Consider the following 19,878-nt stretch of genomic DNA (forward strand, 5'->3'; position numbering starts at 1 on the left):
AAAATTTATAATTTTATATACTATAAAAAAAATTGAATAAAATCTAATACTATCTAAATTACTATTACCCTTAAATGGTGGTACTGCTGTGTCAATTACAAAGTTTACTTTTATTAGGGTTCTTTAATTTTCTTTAATTTTGATAACTTTTATATCTTTTCGATAACCTTGATGTGTAAAGTTAGTTAGTAATCTCAAAATACGTAATTATTTTAAGTAATCTTTACCTAATTTTTAGTAACATACTAACATTACATATACTTATTAGTAACTTATATGGATTTTCTGTCACACAAAATTACTAAAATATTAAATATGGAATTAATAAAATTTACTAATCTTCATGTAATTGTTAATGATCGATTTTATATTTAAGGCTTTAATTGGGCCTCCTTTATTATGAGCGCTCCAATGTATATGACCCACTGAAGGCCACGAGGAGGCCCTTGGACTTTCAACCATAAGCCCAGCGGATTTGACCACTATCAATCTAAACCGTCCAAACGAAATACAGTATCCATCCAACGCATCTCATGTTATAAATAGAGAAAATTTTCGGATCTGTTCGATAAATACCGGTCACCGGTATAGCCTGTTAATAAGCGCATCCCCTAAAAACCGGTTTTCAAATAGAAAGAACAAGAGGAAATTTGTTTGTTCATTTTTTTTTCTTTTACAGGAACTCCTTTCACTCACACTCACTTAGGGTTTTACTTCGAAATTTTCACTCCAAATAAAAGCCAGAATACCCTGCGACAAACAGGGCCTTAAAAAACCTTAGCCATGGAGGACGATATAGAGTACGACCCGCAACTAATCGACGACGAAGAAGACGAGGAGATCACACAAGAAGACGCGTGGGCGTTTTATCTCTGCTTATTTCGAAGAAAAAGGTTTGGTGCGTCAACAGCTCGACTCGTTCGATGAGTTTATCCAAAACACGAGGCAAGAAATCCTAGATGACACAATCCTGGTCACCAGTCCGATTTTGCTGAGGTTCTTTTACTTTTTGCTTTTTAGGGTTGGAGTTTGGTTTTATTGGAGTTTAATTTTAGGTTGGTTAGTTCTTCTGATGAATATTAAAAAAAAAAAAAGAGAAAGTTGTAGTTTGGGAACACTGAAAATAAATTGTACGGTTGATTCCAAGTTCATTTTTAAATTTTGTTAATAAAGTGTCTATCTGAGCTTAAGTATGATTAATATAGAGTTAGAAACCAATTAAAAAGAGAAGGGAAGCGATCTTGGAAATCATTATAGAGAGTTATTCAAGTAAATAGAAAGTCTAGAAATGGATAGCATATTACGACCTCTGAATATTCAGCTCTTTCCATTCAAAAGGGTGGCTACTTTGTTAAGCTAATGGGTTTCTTCCATATATATCAATAAAAAAAATAATGCCGATGAAAAGCGTCAATGAGGTTTTTATCAGTTTCACTGTTTCTTGATTGTCATGGTAACTTCAAATTTAACTTACCATAATTGTCATAGCCTGCAAATTCTTATATGTTATTTGTTTTTATATGTTGGAGATGCTTCAGTTCCATAATAAATTGCTTAGGGATATTTTTTTGCTTCCCTGCTAGCTTGCTTAGTAGTTAGCACCTTAGCTCTATGGGGTCAAATCAAGCCTGAAGGTTTTAAGTTTTTGTTCCTTAAGTTCGTTGTTTCTTTCGTTTGGGTTTCTGAATACTAGTGCTTATCTGCAGACTATCTATAAGATTAGCTTTGGCCAAATCTACTTAAGTAAACCTATGATGACTGAGTTGGATGGTGAAACTGCAACTTTATTTCCAAAAGCTGCAAGGTTGAGGAATCTCACATACTCAGCTCCCTTGTATGTCGATGTAACAAAAAGAGTTATAAAGAAAGGGCATGATGATGAAGAAGTCACTGAGACTCAGGATTTTACCAAAGTGTTCATTGGGAAGGTTTGCATTCTGAACTTTCTATTTGTAAATGGGTGAATTTAACTTTTAATGTTGACACTCATTTTCTCTGTTTTGCATGTTAGGTTCCTATAATGCTTTGGTCAAGGTGGGTATTTCATTATCAATGGGAGTGAAAAGGTTCTAATTGCTCAGGAGAAGATGAGCACAAATTATGTCTATGTCTTCAAAAAGAGGCAGCCAAACAAATACGCCTATGTGGCAGAAGTTCGGTCCATGGCAGAGTCCCAGAATAGACCACCAAGTACCATGTTTGTGCGGATGCTTTCTAGGACTAGTGCCAAAGGGGTAAAGATAATTACTTCCGGTATTTGGGATGTACTCTCCACCATCCAATCATTCGGTGCAGTAGTTAGTTGCAGAAGCAAATAGTTTTACATTTTTGTTGGTTTTTATGTATAAACTGCAGGGCTCTTCATGGCAATACATTCGTGCTACTCTTCCGTATATACGGACTGAAATTCCTATCATAATTGTCTTTCGGGCACTGGGATTTGTTGCTGACAAGGACATATTAGAGCATATATGCTATGACTTCTCTGATACCCAGATGATGGAGTTGCTTCGGCCTTCCTTAGAAGAAGCATTTGTAATTCAAAACCAGAAGGTGCTCTTTCTTCTTATTCCTTTTCTTTTTGAAGGTCTGATTTGAGGTGCTCCTCAGGTTGAAAGGTTGATTTCTGTGAGTTTTATTGTGGCTTTGTGCACTGACTATCACCTTGTAAATTTTTATGTTTATCCAAGTTGCCCTTTTCCAGGTCTGTCCATCTGATGTGTAATGATTACGAGATGGTTAAAACTAGGTTATAATCCTCTTATGATGTTGATAATTTTACTGCATGTGTTTTCATGTGGCTTACATTATTGAACCTCACTAATGCGGCTATGTTGTTACCCTCTACCTCAGGTGGCACTAGATTATATCGGTAAAAGAGGAGCAACTGTTGGTGTTACCAGAGAAAAGAGGATTAAGTATGTGCTGTGTTTGCAAATTTGCTTGGGTGATGAAATGTTTAATGTGAACATTTGTAATGCTTATTGAGAAGCTTCTGAGCATCTTCCTTACAGGTATGCCAAAGAGATCCTTCAAAAGGAAATGCTTCCCCATGTTGGTGTTGGAGATTTTTGTGAGACAAAGAAAGCCTACTATTTTGGGTAGGTATAGTGGCTGTTACTGTGATTGTGTTAATGTATTCTGATTCTTAATAAATTATTTCTTTTTCAGATATATCATTCACCGGCTTCTACTTTGTGCACTTGGCTGGAGGACAGAAGATGATAGAGATCATTATGGCAACAAGAGGCTGGACCTTGCTGGTCCTTTACTTGGAGGCCTCTTTAGAATGGTTTGTTTTTAGTTTGATATATATTGAAATGTCCAATGCTCATTTTTGTTTTGACAGGATATCTGACCGTTGATTTTGGTTTCTACTGCTTCAGCTTTTTCGAAAGTTAACTAGGGACGTGAGATGTTATGTGCAGAAGGTTCTTTCCCATAAATATTGCTTGTTGGATCTCACTGCAATTTGGCTTTTATTTTTCCTGGATTTGTAATTAAGGATTTTACGGATGGATGGTAGTGTGTTGATAACGGAAAGGATGTGAACCTGCAATTTGCTACCAAAGCAAAAACTATTACAAGTGGTCTTAAATACTCACTTGCTACTGGAAATTGGGGGCAAGCAAATGCAGCTGGTACAAGAGCTGGCGTGTCACAGGTTAGAGTTGATTATTCTTTATATATATATATATATATATATATATATATATATAAGTAGATGTTTTATTTATCCAAAAGAAGCAGCGAAAATCCTGCTACAGAAAAAAAAATCTCGTTGTTTAACAAGAACAAGGTAAAATTACTATAGTCAATACATGAAGGACATTAATTAAAACATAAAGAAGAATTTGCTGAAGAAGAAACAAAAGTAGTGCTGGAAAATCTCAATCTGATTACTTCAAAAATTTGAGAAACCAAGATTATTCAGTTTGTTAAGTGCAAGTTTATACTGAAATTTCCCCATCCCAATATTTATGCTGTAGCATGAAGTACCTGTACCTTCACCCCTTTGCCTTCCCAAGTTGGAAGTCCTCATACGATGTTCATGTGTCTTCTTTTCTAGGTGTTAAACCATTTGACATATGCCTCCACCTTGTCACACTTGCAAAGGCTCAATTCTCCTATAGGACGTGAAGGTAAAACTGCTTGCTTTCTCTAAATGATTCATTTATCCTGCCTACTCCAACATGCATAAATTAGCCTCATTTGTTTTGATGATTTTTATCTTGTGGTCTTTAGCTAATTAGGGTTTTCTTTACCAGGGAAATTGGCTAAACCATGATAGTTGCATAATTCATAGTGGGGAATGATATGTCCAGCCGAAACACCAGAAGGACAGGTGAGTAGTAAACCTCCATATGTGTTTGCTGAATAACAGACCCTTCTCACCATGTTGCACTCATAATTATGCTTTGTGGCTGCATCAGGCCTGTGGACTTGTAAAGAATCTTGCTTTGATGGTATACATAACTGTCGGATCAGCTGCATATCCTATTCTTGAATTTTTGGAAGAGTGGGGTACTGAGAACTTTGAGGTGCATACTCTTCATAATTATCTAACTAATTTGTACTTTTTTCTATTATTTTCACCTAGTTTGATGTTTTCCTTCAATTTTCAGGAAATCTCACCTGCGGTTATTCCTCAAGCTACCAAAATTTTTGTCAATGGTTGTTGGGTTGGTGTCCACCGGAATCCTGATATGCTTGTCACAACATTGAGACGGTTGAGAAGAAGGGTATTGTGTTCTTCGTGTACTTGGATCTTGTGCATAAAACTCGGCATAAGTGGAGTTTCTTCTAGAGAAACTGCTATAGGCTTAGAAAGTTAATCTATGATGTGGGGTTATGTTATAATTTTTATATGGTGTTGGCTGTTGCAACATGGAGTTCCAGCATGATTGAAAAGTTTTTATCATGACATCAAAAGTTGAAAAGAATGCTGTTTATATGTTTGGATGCTGATGGATCTTTATACGTGCAGGTTGATGTCAACACTGAAGTTGGTGTTGTTAGGGATATTCGTTTAAAAGAACTTAGAATATATACTGACTATGGTCATTGCAGTCAGCCACTGTTCATTGTGGAGAAACAAAGGCTTCTAATAAAAAAGAAAGATATTCATGCACTGCAACAAAGGGTGAGGCATTTGGAACCTGGTATATCTTCTCATGCTTAACTCTATCTCCTTCCTGTATATTCATTGGTTTTCTTCTTTCAGGAGAGCCCGGGAGACGGTGGCTGGCATGATCTTGTAGCAAACGGATTTATAGAATATATTGATACGGAAGAAGAGGAGACAACAATGATTTCCATGACCATCAATGTGAGTAAAAAGTGCTTTGATTGGTCAAAATCTAGAATAGTAAAATGTAAATGTAACTTGTCTAGCTTCTTGGTAGGATATAAGGCAATCTCAGAAATTAAATTGTTTAAAATCTGTTCCAGGATCTTGTACAAGCAAGAATCAATCCAGAGAAAGCTTATTCTGAAACTTGTACCCATTGTGAGATCCACCCTTCATTGATTTTGGGTGTTTGTGCTTCAATTATTCCATTCCCTGATCATAATTAGGTACGCTTATGCTCATCATGAGCATCATCTGAGTGGATATGTTAAAATTTTTGTTCCATTTTACTTATTTATTTTTTATTGTATCAGTCCCCACGTAATACCTATCAATCTGCTATGGGTAAGCAAGCAATGGGTATATATGTCACCAACTACCAATTTCGAATGGTATGTATTACTTCCTATTTACATGATTATAACTCCGTCATACCTGGGAAAATATCATGATTTATTCTACCATGTCTTACTCAGGATACATTGGCCTATGTTCTCTACTATCCCCAAAAGCCACTTGTTACTACACGCGCTATGGAACATCTCCACTTTCGGCAACTTCCTGCTGGCATTGTAAGTGTTGAACTTTTTTATTATATGTTTTCTTAGTTGCTTTCTTTTTTGCTATAATCCTTACACTTGTTTCTTTGCCTCTCTTTCCGTCTTAGAATGCTATTGTTGCTATTGCCTGCTATTCTGGTTATAACCAAGAAGATTCTGTTATTATGAATCAATCATCAATAGACCATGGATTCTTCTAATCACTTTTCTTCCGATCTTACCGGTAAGATTCTGTTGATAACTCATTTTGCTACTTTTCCCTTTTATAGTTACGGGGCCTTTTGGATCCCATACTTGAGTATGTTCTTACTCCTTATTAATGTTCATTTTGAATTTCCATCCTTTGCACTTTGCAGGGATGAGGAGAAAAAAATGGGTACCCTCGTCAAAGAAGATTTTGGTTGACCAGATAGGGCTAATACTATGGTGAGAACTAAGCATGGCTTCACTTGTTCTGGCCACTACAAAAGTTGCTACAATATAAAACCAAATACTAGTAATGTGAGTTAAAATAAGCAAATGGTTCAAATGTGAAACTAATTCAAACAGAATTCTTCTATTAGAAGAGTAAATTATGTGTTTTTTTTACAAGGGATGGAGGTTGAAATTTTAATTTTTTAAAAAAATATTATTGTTTTTGTATCTAAATGCACTTTTTTACTTGTTTCTTAGACTAAAATAACAACCAAATGAGTTAATATTAAATCTAGGCTTGAGTAATTCCATTGAAAGGGTATTGGCATGGAGAAATAGATTTCCATTCGTTGTTTTGCCACGTATCAGTGTTGGCATTTGACTCATAATCTGATTTGCAGGGAATGAGGCATGGCTCTTATGATAAATTGGATGATGATGGTCTTGCACCTCCTGTAAGTGAAAAATTTAGCATGCTGTTTCTATGTTCATCCCTTGGTCATACAAAGTTGACTTAACCATTCTTACCTGAAATTAAATTATTGTTGTCCCTTAGGGAACAAGAGTTTCAGGTGACGATGTAATCATTGGAAAGACCACCCCTATTTCTCAGGAGGAAGCTCAAGGTCAAGCATCACGCTATTCGAGACGTGACCATAGCATAAGTTTACGTCACAGTGAAACAGGCATAGTGGACCAAGTAAAGACTTTTCAAATTGATATTACTAATTATTTGAATTAGAGATATTGCATTTACGTTCGTTATCCTTTTAAGTAATCTGTGCAGTTGGAGTACGTGCTTTTGTTTTGGTGATTTCTTCCTTTGTACTAACTATTTTTACTCTTTGCTAGGTTCTATTGACAACTAATGCTGATGGGTTGAGATTTGTGAAAGTAAGAGTAAGATCTGTTCGGATTCCCCAGATTGGAGACAAGTTTAGCAGTAGACATGGTCAAAAGGGAACTGTTGGCATGACTTACACACAGGAAGACATGCCTTGGACTGTGGAAGGCATCACACCTGATATCATTGTTAACCCGCATGCTATTCCTTCTCGAATGACAATCGGTCAGCTTATTGAGTGTATCATGGGGAAAGTTGCAGCTCACATGGGCAAGGAAGGGGATGCTACTCCTTTTACTGATGTCACTGTAAGTTGCAATCTCTTAATTTATGGATTTTGATAGAATTGAGTATTTTCTTTCTTTTTTTAAAAGAAAAAATTGGGTATTTTCTTGAATTAAGTTTATTTGATGTTTTCTAATGTTAAAAGTAGTTAACCACTAGAAAGCTTATGCATATGTCACGGGCCGAGAGCTTCAGCCTAGCTATCGTGCGCAGTCCGTGACACTTATACCTGCTATATTGGTAACTCCGGGCTCTACTAGCGCTAGATGCAGTTTAGAGACCATGGATACAGTTTAATCTTTTTTTTATTGTTGTTTGATGTTTTAGGTGGACAATATCAGCAGAGCACTCCATAAATGTGGGTATCAAATGCGTGGTTTTGAGACCATGTATAATGGGCACACGGGCAGGCGGCTTACTTCTATGATATTCCTAGGTCCCACATATTACCAAAGGCTAAAGCACATGGTTGATGATAAGATCCATTCACGAGGTCGGGGTCCTGTGCAGATTCTGGCGAGGCAGCCTGCAGAGGGACGATCCCGTGATGGTGGTCTTCGTTTCGGAGAGATGGAAAGAGATTGCATGATCGCACATGGTGCTGCCCATTTTCTAAAGGAGAGATTGTTTGACCAAAGTGATGCATACAGGGTCCATGTATGTGAGCGATGTGGGTTTGATTGCTATAGCAAATCTAAAGAAGAATTCATTTGAGTGCAGAGGATGCAAGAATAAAACTGATATCTCACAGGTAATTATTTTCTTTCTTTCGTTTTCCTTTTATAAGTTAGGCCCTTCTCCACAGTCTACTCTGTCTTATCTAATTTTTTTTTTTTCAAAAATGAAAGTGAGAAATGGAAGCCAAAGCTCTTATATTTGTCTCTAATGTGTCCTTTTGCGGGCATGATAATTATGCTGCAGGTGCACATTCCTTACGCCTGTAAGCTGCTCTTCCAAGGGCTTATGGCCATGGCAATTGCTCCAAGAATGCTCAAAAAGGAACCACCCAAAGACCACAACAAGAAAGGAGCCTGAGATACGTAATCAAGTCAGGTCCTTTTTTTCTCCTCATTGTTTGTACGGGCAGAAAAACAGTGTTGGGTCCGTGATGTTGAGGTGAATATTTTTGCCAAATCTGGCTTCTGGCAATCTTGTCCTCGCCGACAAAGAAAGTGAAAGTGGGAGGTTGTGGTTGTGGTTGTGACAGATGCTTGTAACAATCTCACATAATCGCTGGTCAATTCATGTATTTATAATAGTGATTATATGTATTGATATATCTTATTCATTTGATTTGAGGTTATAGTTAGTCCTATCTATTCCACACAAGTACTAGTTACTTATTGTTGAGATAGTAAAGATAGTACATCTAATAGTCAAGGATTATACTGTAGGTTTCCTGTAGATTTATAGATTAATTTTTTCGTATCCAGATAACTTTTTTCAAAATATAAAATGGGTAATTTTTGGATTTTCAAAATGGACAATATTTTATAACAGTGCAGTTCAACAATCTCCTCCACAAATTCCAAGATGAAGTTGTTCTCAATTTTCCTTTACTATAAGCAACTGAGTTGTATTTTTGAATTAAGGTTTGATTTTGGTTGATCAGCTTTCATAAATATGAGTTTATAAGTAATTTCTTAATTTGATCTCCGATACTCAATTTGTGCTGTATTGAGATTTAAATTATTGATTGACCGAGTTATTATTTACTATGAACTATCTATTCTCTTTATAAATCACTTATAATTAAAGATCATCATGAAATGATTTTATAAACTGATGTTTGCAAGCACTCTCTGAGATTTCTTCTTCACATCACTAATTTTAATTTGAAGAAAATGAATTAATAATTTATTGTTAATTCCCAATGTAAATATAGTAATTTATTGTTGTTTGCTTCGTTTTATAAAATAAAAATTAGACAAACTTTTGCCGAGGGAATTTCAAAGAGCTCAAAAGAGGTGCAGACTTCGTACGGGTCCTTGGGGCTAGGGGTAAAAAAATTTTTTTGAAAAATTCAAAAATCGATTTAAAATTATAATATTTAATTGAAATAAATTTTTTTTATTTAATTTGAATCAAATTTAGATATTAAATGGATATATATATATATATACATTAGATTTAAACCAAATTTTAAATCAAAAGATGAAAAAAAAAAATTGAATCAAATTATATATTTTTAAAATTTTTATAAAATAAAATAATAAATTTATATCAAAATTTATTTAAATATTTTAAAATTTTATATTAAAATAATATAATAAAATTAAAAAAAATTAAAAATCGATAAATTAAACTGAATCAAATAAATATAATTTAATTTAATTCGATTTAAATCAAATAAAAATTCAATTCATATTTCGATCAAATTTTAAATTTTTATAATATTATACAATATTCAATAAATCTGATCTAAATCAAACCGTTGTCACCTTTACGGGCTCAAGAAGGAAACCGGTCCTTGATTTAACAAATGGTTTAAAAGTTTGAAATGCTAATGCGATAGCTTTGTTTGCAGTGTGAAAACTGCTTGAAGGATGAGACTGCAAAGCTCTAAGAGGTTTATGAGAAACTTTGAAAAGAAAAAGCCGTCCATCTGCAGGCCTTAAAAATTAGTTTTTGATGGTTTATTAGTATATTTTGTGATGCTCTTTGTATCTTTCATTTGCCAGTATCCTCAGACATAAAATTTTTAATTTCTTTCCACTTTTCAACTTCTGCTGATTGAACAAACATGCTCAAACTAGTTTGATCGTACTTATTTATGCCACATGATGCATGAAGATTCAGTAAAACAATTAGAAAGGGAATCCCAGTGGAATTGACCTGTACATTTATATAATCATCTGTTACTAGCTAATTCATTTATGAAGCTTTATGATTGTCATGTTCCAAATTTTGTAATGAATAAAGTTTTTCTATTTCAAAATTGATCTGACTTTTCTAGCTGCTGGAACTGGTATCTGAATTATCAAATGGCTCTGAACTTCTTCCTATAGTGTAGATAGAACTTCACATTGTTGTCTATCATGCCTAATACTGGTTTTGTAATGAGACATTAAAGCAATTCAGTTCCTTCCTCAAATGGCAACCATAATTCACTGAGACTGAACTTTCAGAATTTGCAGATTATGATCCTATTTCCTAAAACCCATGATTTGTACTTTAGGCCATCGACAGTCATCTTTCCTTCAAGGCTCCACAGTAGTTTAGAGATTAAGCACCAATCATGGTTGTCAAAGGCAGTTGCAGGTGAAAATTCTTTGCCTTGATGGTTAATGACGCGGTTCTTATCCTCGCAGTTGTTTATAAGCGGCAACATCCCCATAGCATTTTTTTATTTGAGCTCAAATCTTCTGTCAAATAATCCATGAAAACCCTGTTGTCGAGAATTCTGAACCGATCAAGAATTGTCTCGGTTGGCTTGGGAAGCATCAACCTTTTTATGTAGAGTCGGCAATGTAAAACACAATACACGATCCCTATATAATATAAAAAAACATAAATATAATTTAATTTAAAATTTTAATAATTATTATATATCTGAGTTTAATAAAATTAAAAATATATTTTTTAAAATTTTATATTCATGAAAATTATAACATATAATTTTAATATAAAATATAATATAAATATATATAAATTTTAATATTTTATATAATATAAATACATAAATCATCTAATTTAATTTTATTCAATTAATAAAAAATGATCTCTTTGAATTCTTTTGAGTTTCATTGCATCCCTTGAAAAAATAGAAAAATAATTTGATTACAGAATGGAAAATTAATTCCTATTTTATGTCTCATAAATCTTACATCGGTTCAAAATCAGCAAGTCTAAAGTCTAAACTAAAAACAAAACTTGTTATCTAGTCCACATTGTCAACAGCTTGCAAAAGTTTTCCACGTGGCAAATCGACATAGGATGGCTTCACTTCATCGAGGGGTCAGAATAATTAATTAACTATGATTAAAAATAATGTGCAAATTAATTTTTTATTATGGTTGAATAATTTTAATAAATTATAATAAAAAAAACTCTATAATGGAGTCTGATTCCTCTATAAAAAGGCCTCTTATCGATAGACGTGCTCTCCCGTCCCCTTGTCAGATCTCGTTTCTGCTTCAGCTTCATCCTTATCACCATTATTCTTTCTGTTTTTCTTTTTCATAAAACAGCGAATGAATTGAAGCTTCGTGGACTCTTTCTATCTATCTTCTCTGTTTCTTTTAAGACAAAAGGATCAAAGCAAACTCGAGGGGTTTGTCGGATTTTCGGCTTTTTGTTCAGGTACGTTGTTGTTTTCTTTTGGTTTGTCTAGCTTGGCTTTTATTGTTTAATTTATTGTATCGTTTTCGTTCATCTTATGATCTCTGTGTTTGTATCGTTTGATTGAGTAAAGCTCTGAATTTCTTTTTCGAAGAGAAACAAGAATCGGCAGCTAAAATCCCCTGGAAAAATAGCCTAAATTTACCCTTTCTTTTTTGGTCTTTTGATTTGAGACATTGAAGAAATTAGAGGAGCCTAAACTGGCAGAAATAATTAGAAACCCAATGTTCTGTTCAATTTAGTAACGAGAAAATTTGTTCTTCAAACTGGTTGCTATACTTGTTTTTAGAGTTAATAAGGATCTACTTTGGGTCGACGACGGTGGGGTTTGTCGGTGGTGGCTGCTTGGAAGTGTCGTAGTTTGTTTGAAGAGTTGAACAAGTTAATGATTTGATAGGTTTCAAAGTTTGATGTTTCACCTGATTTTAACTTAACAAAGGATAACATGTACGATGCAGTTTGTTTTGTACTTCACCTGAACTAACCGATGTCGTCACAAATGGTAAATTTTTGTCACCTGTGGCAGTGGGGTGAAAAGGGTAATTTTGGATTGTTGTTGTCGCCATTAATATGACTGGGAACATGTCAAGCTAGCTATTGCATCGTACAGGTGTTTTTATCAGGCCAGAACGAGAAATAGCTAGTAGGAAGGAATTATGCTTCTCAGCTATAGAAATGGAAATTGAAGAAGTTCAAATAGAACCTGAGAAAGAAATTTTCCTGAATTTATCACATACCACTGTAGATAACTGTACTGTAATTAAAAACTACATGAAGATAAATTGTGGGTCCCTGAAAGTTTGCTGTTTGTTATCCGTTCGGTAGATGGGAAGGCATTTGGCCCTGTTGATGAGAAAATGTCAATCAAGCTATGCAGTGGGGCCTTATCTGTTTGGTGCTTTTCCTTTTGGCCTATCATATGTCTTTTGCGTTCTGCAAGTTGCTTGCAAGTCTTTTATACCTAGTGCAACCATGATTATAGTCAAATTTTCGTTTTTTAGACTTGTTTCCTCCTTTTCTAAGTTGTCTAGTTGCTAGCTAGATTGTTTCTCATTGATCAGATATCTGGGATTTCGGGGTGCTGATCCTGTTTCAATTTTCTTGTCTCAGTGGTTAAATCTGAAGTTTTTAGAACAGTTCCATGGCCTTTGAGCAATATTATGCTCAAGAATGGAAGACCATCCCCAGCGCTTCAACATCTGAGAATTTGAATGGTAGCTTTGACTGCAATATCTGCTTAGACTTTGCACATGAGCCGATTGTCACTCTTTGCGGCCACCTCTACTGTTGGCCCTGCATCTATAAGTGGCTTCATGTCCAGAGTGACTCCCTCGCTTCAGATGAGCACCCACAATGCCCAGTTTGCAAAGCTGATATATCCCACACTACCATGGTTCCCCTTTATGGTCGGGGCCAATCTGAACCTGAGCTTCCAGGCAAGGCACTTTATAGGGGTATGGTGATACCCCCTAGACCACCTGCTTGGGGTACCCGAGCTCTGTTATCAACTACATCCCCGAATGGTGAGCAGCTTCCTTATCGAAGTCCTTATCAGAATCAAAACAACAACCCCCATGCTTACTATGAAGGGAATTCCTCCTCACCATTGCTGAACCTCGGAGGCACCACTATGACCGGATTACATCATCCGGTAATAGGGATGTTTGGAGACATGATATACGCAAGGGTGTTTGGAAACTCAGAAAGCTTGTACACTTACCCAAACTCATATCAGCTAACGCGAAATGGTAGCCCCAGGTTGAGAAGGCATGAGATGCAGGCTGACAGGTCACTCAATAGAATTTCAATTTTCCTCTTCTGTTGTTTTCTTTTGTGCCTCATCGTATTTTGAGCTTCTCTTTTACCCTTTTTTTTTTTTTTGTATATTTTGTAAAGAATCACGATGTAAACTTATATACGGTATAGCCATATAGCATTGATAAGATCATATTATATTTTATATGAAATTTGATATGCCATTTTCATCCATTAGTATCGGAAGCTCCAAAAAAGAGCTACAAAAATAAATTAATTTAAATTCTGAATTCAACTTTCTCAACAATCCTTACCCTCTCATTAATCATTGCAAGAATTTTTTTTTTTTTTATTCCACGAATTAAGATGAAGGCAAATTCCCCACCAACGTGTGCTTTAGTCAGTGACAGTAATGATTGAATTGTGAACATTACCTTTTAACTATTTTCTTTTGACTTATACTCAGGTATGGGGTACCACTTGATTCAACATTTCCTAGTGCATTATGATAAATATTCAACGGAACCCTAACTATATTACTGGTTATTGCCTATGTAAGCCTACAAAAATATATATTTATATGAGACATGAGTATTAAAAGGGGAAAGTGTTAATTAAGAAATATATCAGCAATTTCTAGGGAATCTTTAATTATTTTATGTCGAGAAGAGTGTTATGTGATTAATTCATCAAAAGTGAATATTTTCTTTCGACGAATGCTAATAACATTATATTCGAATTTTAATTTAATTAATTTATAAAATTATGAATATTAAAATTTGATTTTGAAAATTGGTAAATCTTTTTATCCTCAAAATTTTGATTTTTTTTAATAAATAGTTTGTAATGTTTCAAAGCTTTAACTAACCCTAAAATTAAGGTCATAAAAATTTCTTGAAAAAGATTGGTAAGGCATCAGATGAGCAGATATTGTTGATTAAAAAGATTGATTATAAGGATGTAATTTATTGAATTCGAGTTGATATTATATTAAGTTTGAACTCAAGCTTGATTTAAAATATGTTCAAATTCTATTGAGTTTTTATTTTAATTTGAGCTCGATTTAAAATAGAAATCGAACTACTCAAACTCATTTGATTAAATTCGATTAACATATAAAAATAAATTTGATTTTTATATTTGATAAAAACTCAATTATTTGTACTCAAACTCAAACTTGAATTTGAGATATTTTATTAATTAAAATAATTAAAATATATTAAAATATAAAAACTCAATTAGACTCATGAACTACTCAAATCGAATATAAAAATGCTCGAATTCGATTTGATCAATAAATTAAGTTACGTTCGAATTCAATTCAAAAATAATTAAATCAATTTCAAATTTTATTTAAATTTAATTTAAATAATTTATGAGTATCAATATCTCATTTATATCCTTGATAAAAAATGGTATAAAAAAAAACCCCACCAGCTTCACCAAGTACGACAATAACTTGAATAATAGAAGACTAAATATTTGTGGATTAAGGACCAATCATCAAGCATCGCAGCCTATACAACCCACGTGTAAGTCTTAAACATTGGTTGTAGCCAAATCCCTCTACCCCGCCAGCTTCTTCTAATTTTTTTTTCTCTCCCACGTGGTCAGTGACCACATATTTAATTTTTTGCTTGGCAAGTTGTTAATTAGTTCCTTTTGTTCAACCATAGCTGAGAATTTTCCACATTTATGAGTTCAAAAATAAAATTCTAAGCACGTTAAGTTGACGTGAAAAATGATATATGATTGTGGAAATTCATATCTAATTTATGATTTTATTATTTATTTTAATTTAAAAATTACGTGATTTTATCTCATAAAAATATATTTTATAAATTTAAATTTTTATTTATATGTTATAATAAATTTTCAGATATAGAATTGGAGTATCACGATAATATTGTTTAAAAAAATTTAAATTCAAACAAAGTTTTATTCAATTAAAGTATAATCACAAGGTATGAATTCATGAGTTAATTTGCTTAGTTTATATAATTATTTTTAAAAAAATAATATTTATTAAATTTAAAATTTAAAATTTAATACTTATAATTTTTTTATTTTCAAATTGATGGCTTTCTTTAAAAAAATGAAATCACAAATCAAATGTTGCACTGTTTTGATAATATGATATGAATTTATTTTGTTTAATTTCATTTGTTATTTTTGGCAAAATGCATTTTATGAACCATATATGGTTTTCATTTGTCAATGTCTTCTACTTATTATTTTTTTCTGAACCATATATAATTCGTGACTTTAATTGTATAATTGGTTTGGCTAACAGAAATTCACAATCAAATTCTTCAATCAAACACTTGTTTGACTTTGTTTCTTTCTTTTATCTCCACTCTTTCGTTTGTGGTAGGCACATTTCAAACCGACTGAACTATGGGTAATTGCCATGTGTTTAGGTTAACGACATTGGCATCGACTATCTTTTGCATCAATTAGTATGTTAATAGAATTATCATTTATAATTTACAAATTCGAAAAAATTTAGACATATAATATTTTTTTCAATCAAATAATTACATTTAGTTAGATAAAAAGAATTTAAAAATAAATTAAAAACTAAAAAAAAAAACAATAGCTTAAATATAAAAAAAAAAGGTTACAGATATTAAAATTAAAAAAAAATCATTAAACATCTTTTTTATTGTATAAATAACCGAATTAAACCTTAATTTAAACTTTTTTCCATCTTTCTTGGACAAATAATAATTGTATATTCAAAGGAACTTTGATTGAAGTTTACTAATTAATTGTTATTTCAATTTATAATTGTAAATGAAAGGCTTTCATCTTTTTTCAAAATTTGATAGTAAAATGTGAAAAAAAACATGATAATATTATCTCTTAAAATAATTTAAAGAAATATTTGATCGAATCAAAAGTATGAGACTCTTTTGTTGATTTTTCAAAATTTAAAGTAAAAAGATTACGTTTAAATTTGAATACTTTACGTAGCTTGTCGAGAAAAGTGAGCAATTACATATATATCTTTAATTCTTATTCTTATTATCAGTTGAAATTTTGAATATGAGATTGTGATCATCATCATCATCATCATAGGTTCTTCTGTTTTACTTGTTCTAAGTTCAAAGTTTAGTCTTTGAAAAAGCATATTGGGTGCCTTATAAATCAACTTTTAAGAATACCCTTATCAAAATCAACTTCACTTGAAATTCTTGTTGTCAATTGGAAAATGTGTTCAAACTCTTACGATTCAGGTCATTTGTAACTTCGAAAATTTTTTTAAAATTCATAAAATTTTTTTTGTGATTCGAAAACTTATCCTGATTTTAAAGATAGGGTAACTCCTTTGCTCTTAAATTTTTTTCGAAAATAAAAAATAATAAGTTCCACAAAAGGAAAATTAAAAGTACACCCGAAGTTTCTTTTTCAAGTGCTTGATGAAGTATGATTGCTGTCCCACTTTTTTTTTTTAATATAAATATATATATATATATTTTTTTCTCTCCCATTCATAATTTTCACTTCTCAGGCTCCACTAGAAAGAAAAAAAAACACAATAATTAAATGAGGAAAAAGAAAATGGAAGGAAAATTTAAAGATAAGACAAAAAAGGTGCTGGGCCCACTGTGGAAAAATTATTAATACTGGTATTCATTTTGTGGTGGTTGCTTTCATAGGTTTGGCAGACATTGCATTTCTTCATATGTTGGATTAGAAAAGGGCAAATGGGGGCAGAAGCATCAAAGGCTGCTTCCCCTTTTCTTTTTTTTTTTTATGCACATGAGATCACAAAAAAAAAAAAAATGAAGTGTTAGAGTTTAAATTTCAAAGGTTTTGAATGTTAGATGGCTTCCATCATTTTGTTGGGACCATTGGATTCAAATAATTTATTAACTTCGTATTTATATGAATGAAATTCATCATTTTCTTCTTACATAAGACAAGCATGTTCTTGTTCCATAGTAAACATTTTTCATGTTTCTATCATGACTAAAACAATAAACTTTATGTATGGTGGGTTTGTTAGGAAAAAAAAAAATAAAGAGAAGTAATTATTTCCTCTCATTTGATAGAGGAAAAAGGATGCAGGGAAAGAGGAAAATTGGTTAGATTTACAAATCAATCCTTTTTCATAAATGAAGAACAAAAGAAAAAAAAATTGGTTCCATTCTTAGATATTTTCTTTGTAATAAGACAAATATATGGGCTTGAGTTTAGCAACATAAAAGTTGAGTTGGATTGGTCTTAGCATGAGCAAACCCAATTATCATGAGAATAGCCCAATGCTGGAGTATTTTCTAATGCAGATAGAAATAATGGGTTGAACCTCCATTGTTGATTTGCCATGGCTTTAGCTTGGGAAAAACCCAATTAGCCATTACACGACATGATGAACCGTCAATCTTCTCAGCACCTTCAACTTGATCAAGCTTCAAAAGTGCACTTATCATAGTCACATACCCCACTCCTTGTTATAGTTTATGCCCATTTCCTTGTAAAGATTCCACATGCGGTACTTCTCATCTTTTTCACCAATTTCAGCGTTTATTTTCGAAATCGAATTCAAGTTGATATAATATTAAATTTAATTTTAATTTTAAATTTAATTTAAAATTTTAAATTTGATTTAAATTAGATTAAATTTTATTAAACTCAAATTCGATTTCAAATTCAAAACTTGAAATTCAATTGAATTTTATTTTTTTTATTTTGAATTCAATTTAAGATAAAAATCAAATTATTTGAATTCATTTAATTAGATTCTATTAACATATAAAAATAAATTTGATTCTTATATTTAATAAAAACTTAATTATTTATACTCAAATTCAAGTTTAAGATATTTTATTAATTTAAATATAAAAACTCGATTAAATTCAATAAATTATTCTAATCAGATGTAAGAATACTGCAACCCTATTTAATTGATAAATTGAGCTACTCATACTTAAATTTGATTCGATAATAATTGAACAAATTTTAAATTTTATTTGAATTAAATCTAAATAACTTACCAATATTAATATTAATATATCATTTACACTTTTCGCAACAACATAAGTTTGCCATTCTAGAGCTGTTTGGAGATTGGTTTCCATCTTTTCCCTCAATATTATCAGCAGCTGCATATGCAGGAGGTGGATTAGTGATGGCAACTAGTCAGGTCGGGATAAGTTTTTGCTCGTCTCAAACCCTACCCGACTTTAAACATATAAAACTCGTACCCGACCCGATCAGATAATTTTTTATTTTTTTAATACCCGAATCCGATCCGATCCGACATTGTATAAAATCAATCCGATCTGACCTCGATCCGAAATTAATAAAATATAATTTTTAATATAAATATAAAATTAAATATATATATAAAATTATATAAAATTAAAAAATTATTTTTTATATATATTGGGTCGAGTAGGGTCAGGTTTGCTTAAAACCCGACCCCGACCCGAACCCAAAATTTTTTATGACACCTGACTCTATCCGATCAGATATCAGATTTAAAAAAAAAAGTAATGATCCTAATAAATCGGGTTGGATCAAAACCCATCGATCTCGGGTATTTTTGCCTTCTCTAAGGCTAAGGCGGATGCTGAAAGTGTATTTATTCTTCTCCATTTCAAGCAAAAACGGTAATAGAGACCCAATAAAATATTGTAACAAATCATGATGGTACATTGGAAAAACCTATTTCTCTCCTCAGCGGCATAAGAACCTCTGTTTCTCCACTGAATTTCCATGGGCATAGCAGTTGAGCAGAGCAACATAAACCTGAAAATCTTTAAATTGTTTTGGAATGTTATGAAAACCATCATCCACCTGTTCAAGACCATGGACTTTCAAGATCAGGTTCAGAACTAAGATTTTCAGTCATCCCCATGATAAATTCATCATAATAAGGCAAATGCGAATTACATCCACAAGGGAAAAAACTATAGCAGAAGCAATCAATCACAACCAAGCTGCTTTATTAACTGGTGTTCCCCAAATTAATAGGAGTATTTTTAGACCCTCTAGCTTAGATTACCAAGAAAACCAGGAAAAGTGCGAAATTTTCATGCAACTGATCATATTATATATTTTGACAGTTTCTCTCAACCTTCCTGCATTCCAGGAACCATTGATCCAAACTTAATTTAAAATTTTTCTTTAAATGAAAACCTGTTGCTACCCAGGATCGAACTGGGGACCTTCAGTGTGTAAGACTGACGTGATGACCACTACACCACAGCAACTGCATTAATGGCTTGGCTGCATTTTACCTTAACACCAATCTAAGGAAGTAATGATTATTGATTAAGAATAAAGTAAAGCATGATGTTAATGAACGAGAGAGATCTTTC

At 32.6% G+C, this 19,878-nt stretch overlaps 1 protein-coding gene, 1 non-coding gene and 1 pseudogene across 3 annotated transcripts; 2 read left to right on the plus strand and 1 right to left on the minus strand.

Moving 5' to 3' along the window:
* Positions 1 to 640: 640 nt before the first annotated feature.
* LOC111278184 (DNA-directed RNA polymerase II subunit RPB2-like) lies at positions 641 to 8,782 on the plus strand (annotated as a pseudogene). The gene is made up of 24 exons (XR_016344149.1): positions 641 to 996; positions 1,707 to 2,234; positions 2,356 to 2,553; positions 2,854 to 2,918; positions 3,015 to 3,101; positions 3,172 to 3,292; positions 3,387 to 3,431; positions 3,527 to 3,664; positions 4,070 to 4,142; positions 4,269 to 4,345; positions 4,434 to 4,541; positions 4,626 to 4,742; positions 4,988 to 5,143; positions 5,225 to 5,329; positions 5,452 to 5,577; positions 5,665 to 5,742; positions 5,827 to 5,922; positions 6,018 to 6,133; positions 6,267 to 6,336; positions 6,726 to 6,779; positions 6,881 to 7,024; positions 7,177 to 7,476; positions 7,781 to 8,204; positions 8,375 to 8,782. The product of XR_016344149.1 is annotated as a DNA-directed RNA polymerase II subunit RPB2-like (transcript).
* A 2,776-nt stretch (positions 8,783 to 11,558) lies between these two features.
* Positions 11,559 to 13,786, plus strand: LOC111278647 (E3 ubiquitin-protein ligase RMA1H1-like). Its single transcript, XM_022865274.2, has 2 exons — positions 11,559 to 11,755; positions 12,905 to 13,786. The coding sequence occupies exon 2, from the start codon at positions 12,936 to 12,938 to the stop codon at positions 13,644 to 13,646; it is 711 nt and encodes a 236-aa protein (XP_022721009.1). The 5' UTR covers positions 11,559 to 11,755; positions 12,905 to 12,935; the 3' UTR covers positions 13,647 to 13,786.
* A 5,911-nt stretch (positions 13,787 to 19,697) lies between these two features.
* TRNAV-UAC (transfer RNA valine (anticodon UAC)) lies at positions 19,698 to 19,770 on the minus strand. Its single transcript has one exon. It is a non-coding gene; the product is annotated as a tRNA-Val (tRNA).
* Between the last annotated feature and the right edge of the window lie 108 nt (positions 19,771 to 19,878).

The sequence above is a fragment of the Durio zibethinus genome, chromosome 8 (genome assembly GCF_047325235.1).
Source record: "Durio zibethinus cultivar Kanyao isolate XHJ-2024 chromosome 8, ASM4732523v1, whole genome shotgun sequence".
NCBI lineage: Eukaryota > Viridiplantae > Streptophyta > Magnoliopsida > Malvales > Malvaceae > Durio > Durio zibethinus.

Bases quoted from the DNA above. Each gene is read 5' to 3' on its own strand.
- LOC111278647 (XM_022865274.2), top strand. From the start codon at position 12,936: ATGGCCTTTGAGCAATATTATGCTCAAGAATGGAAGACCATCCCCAGC.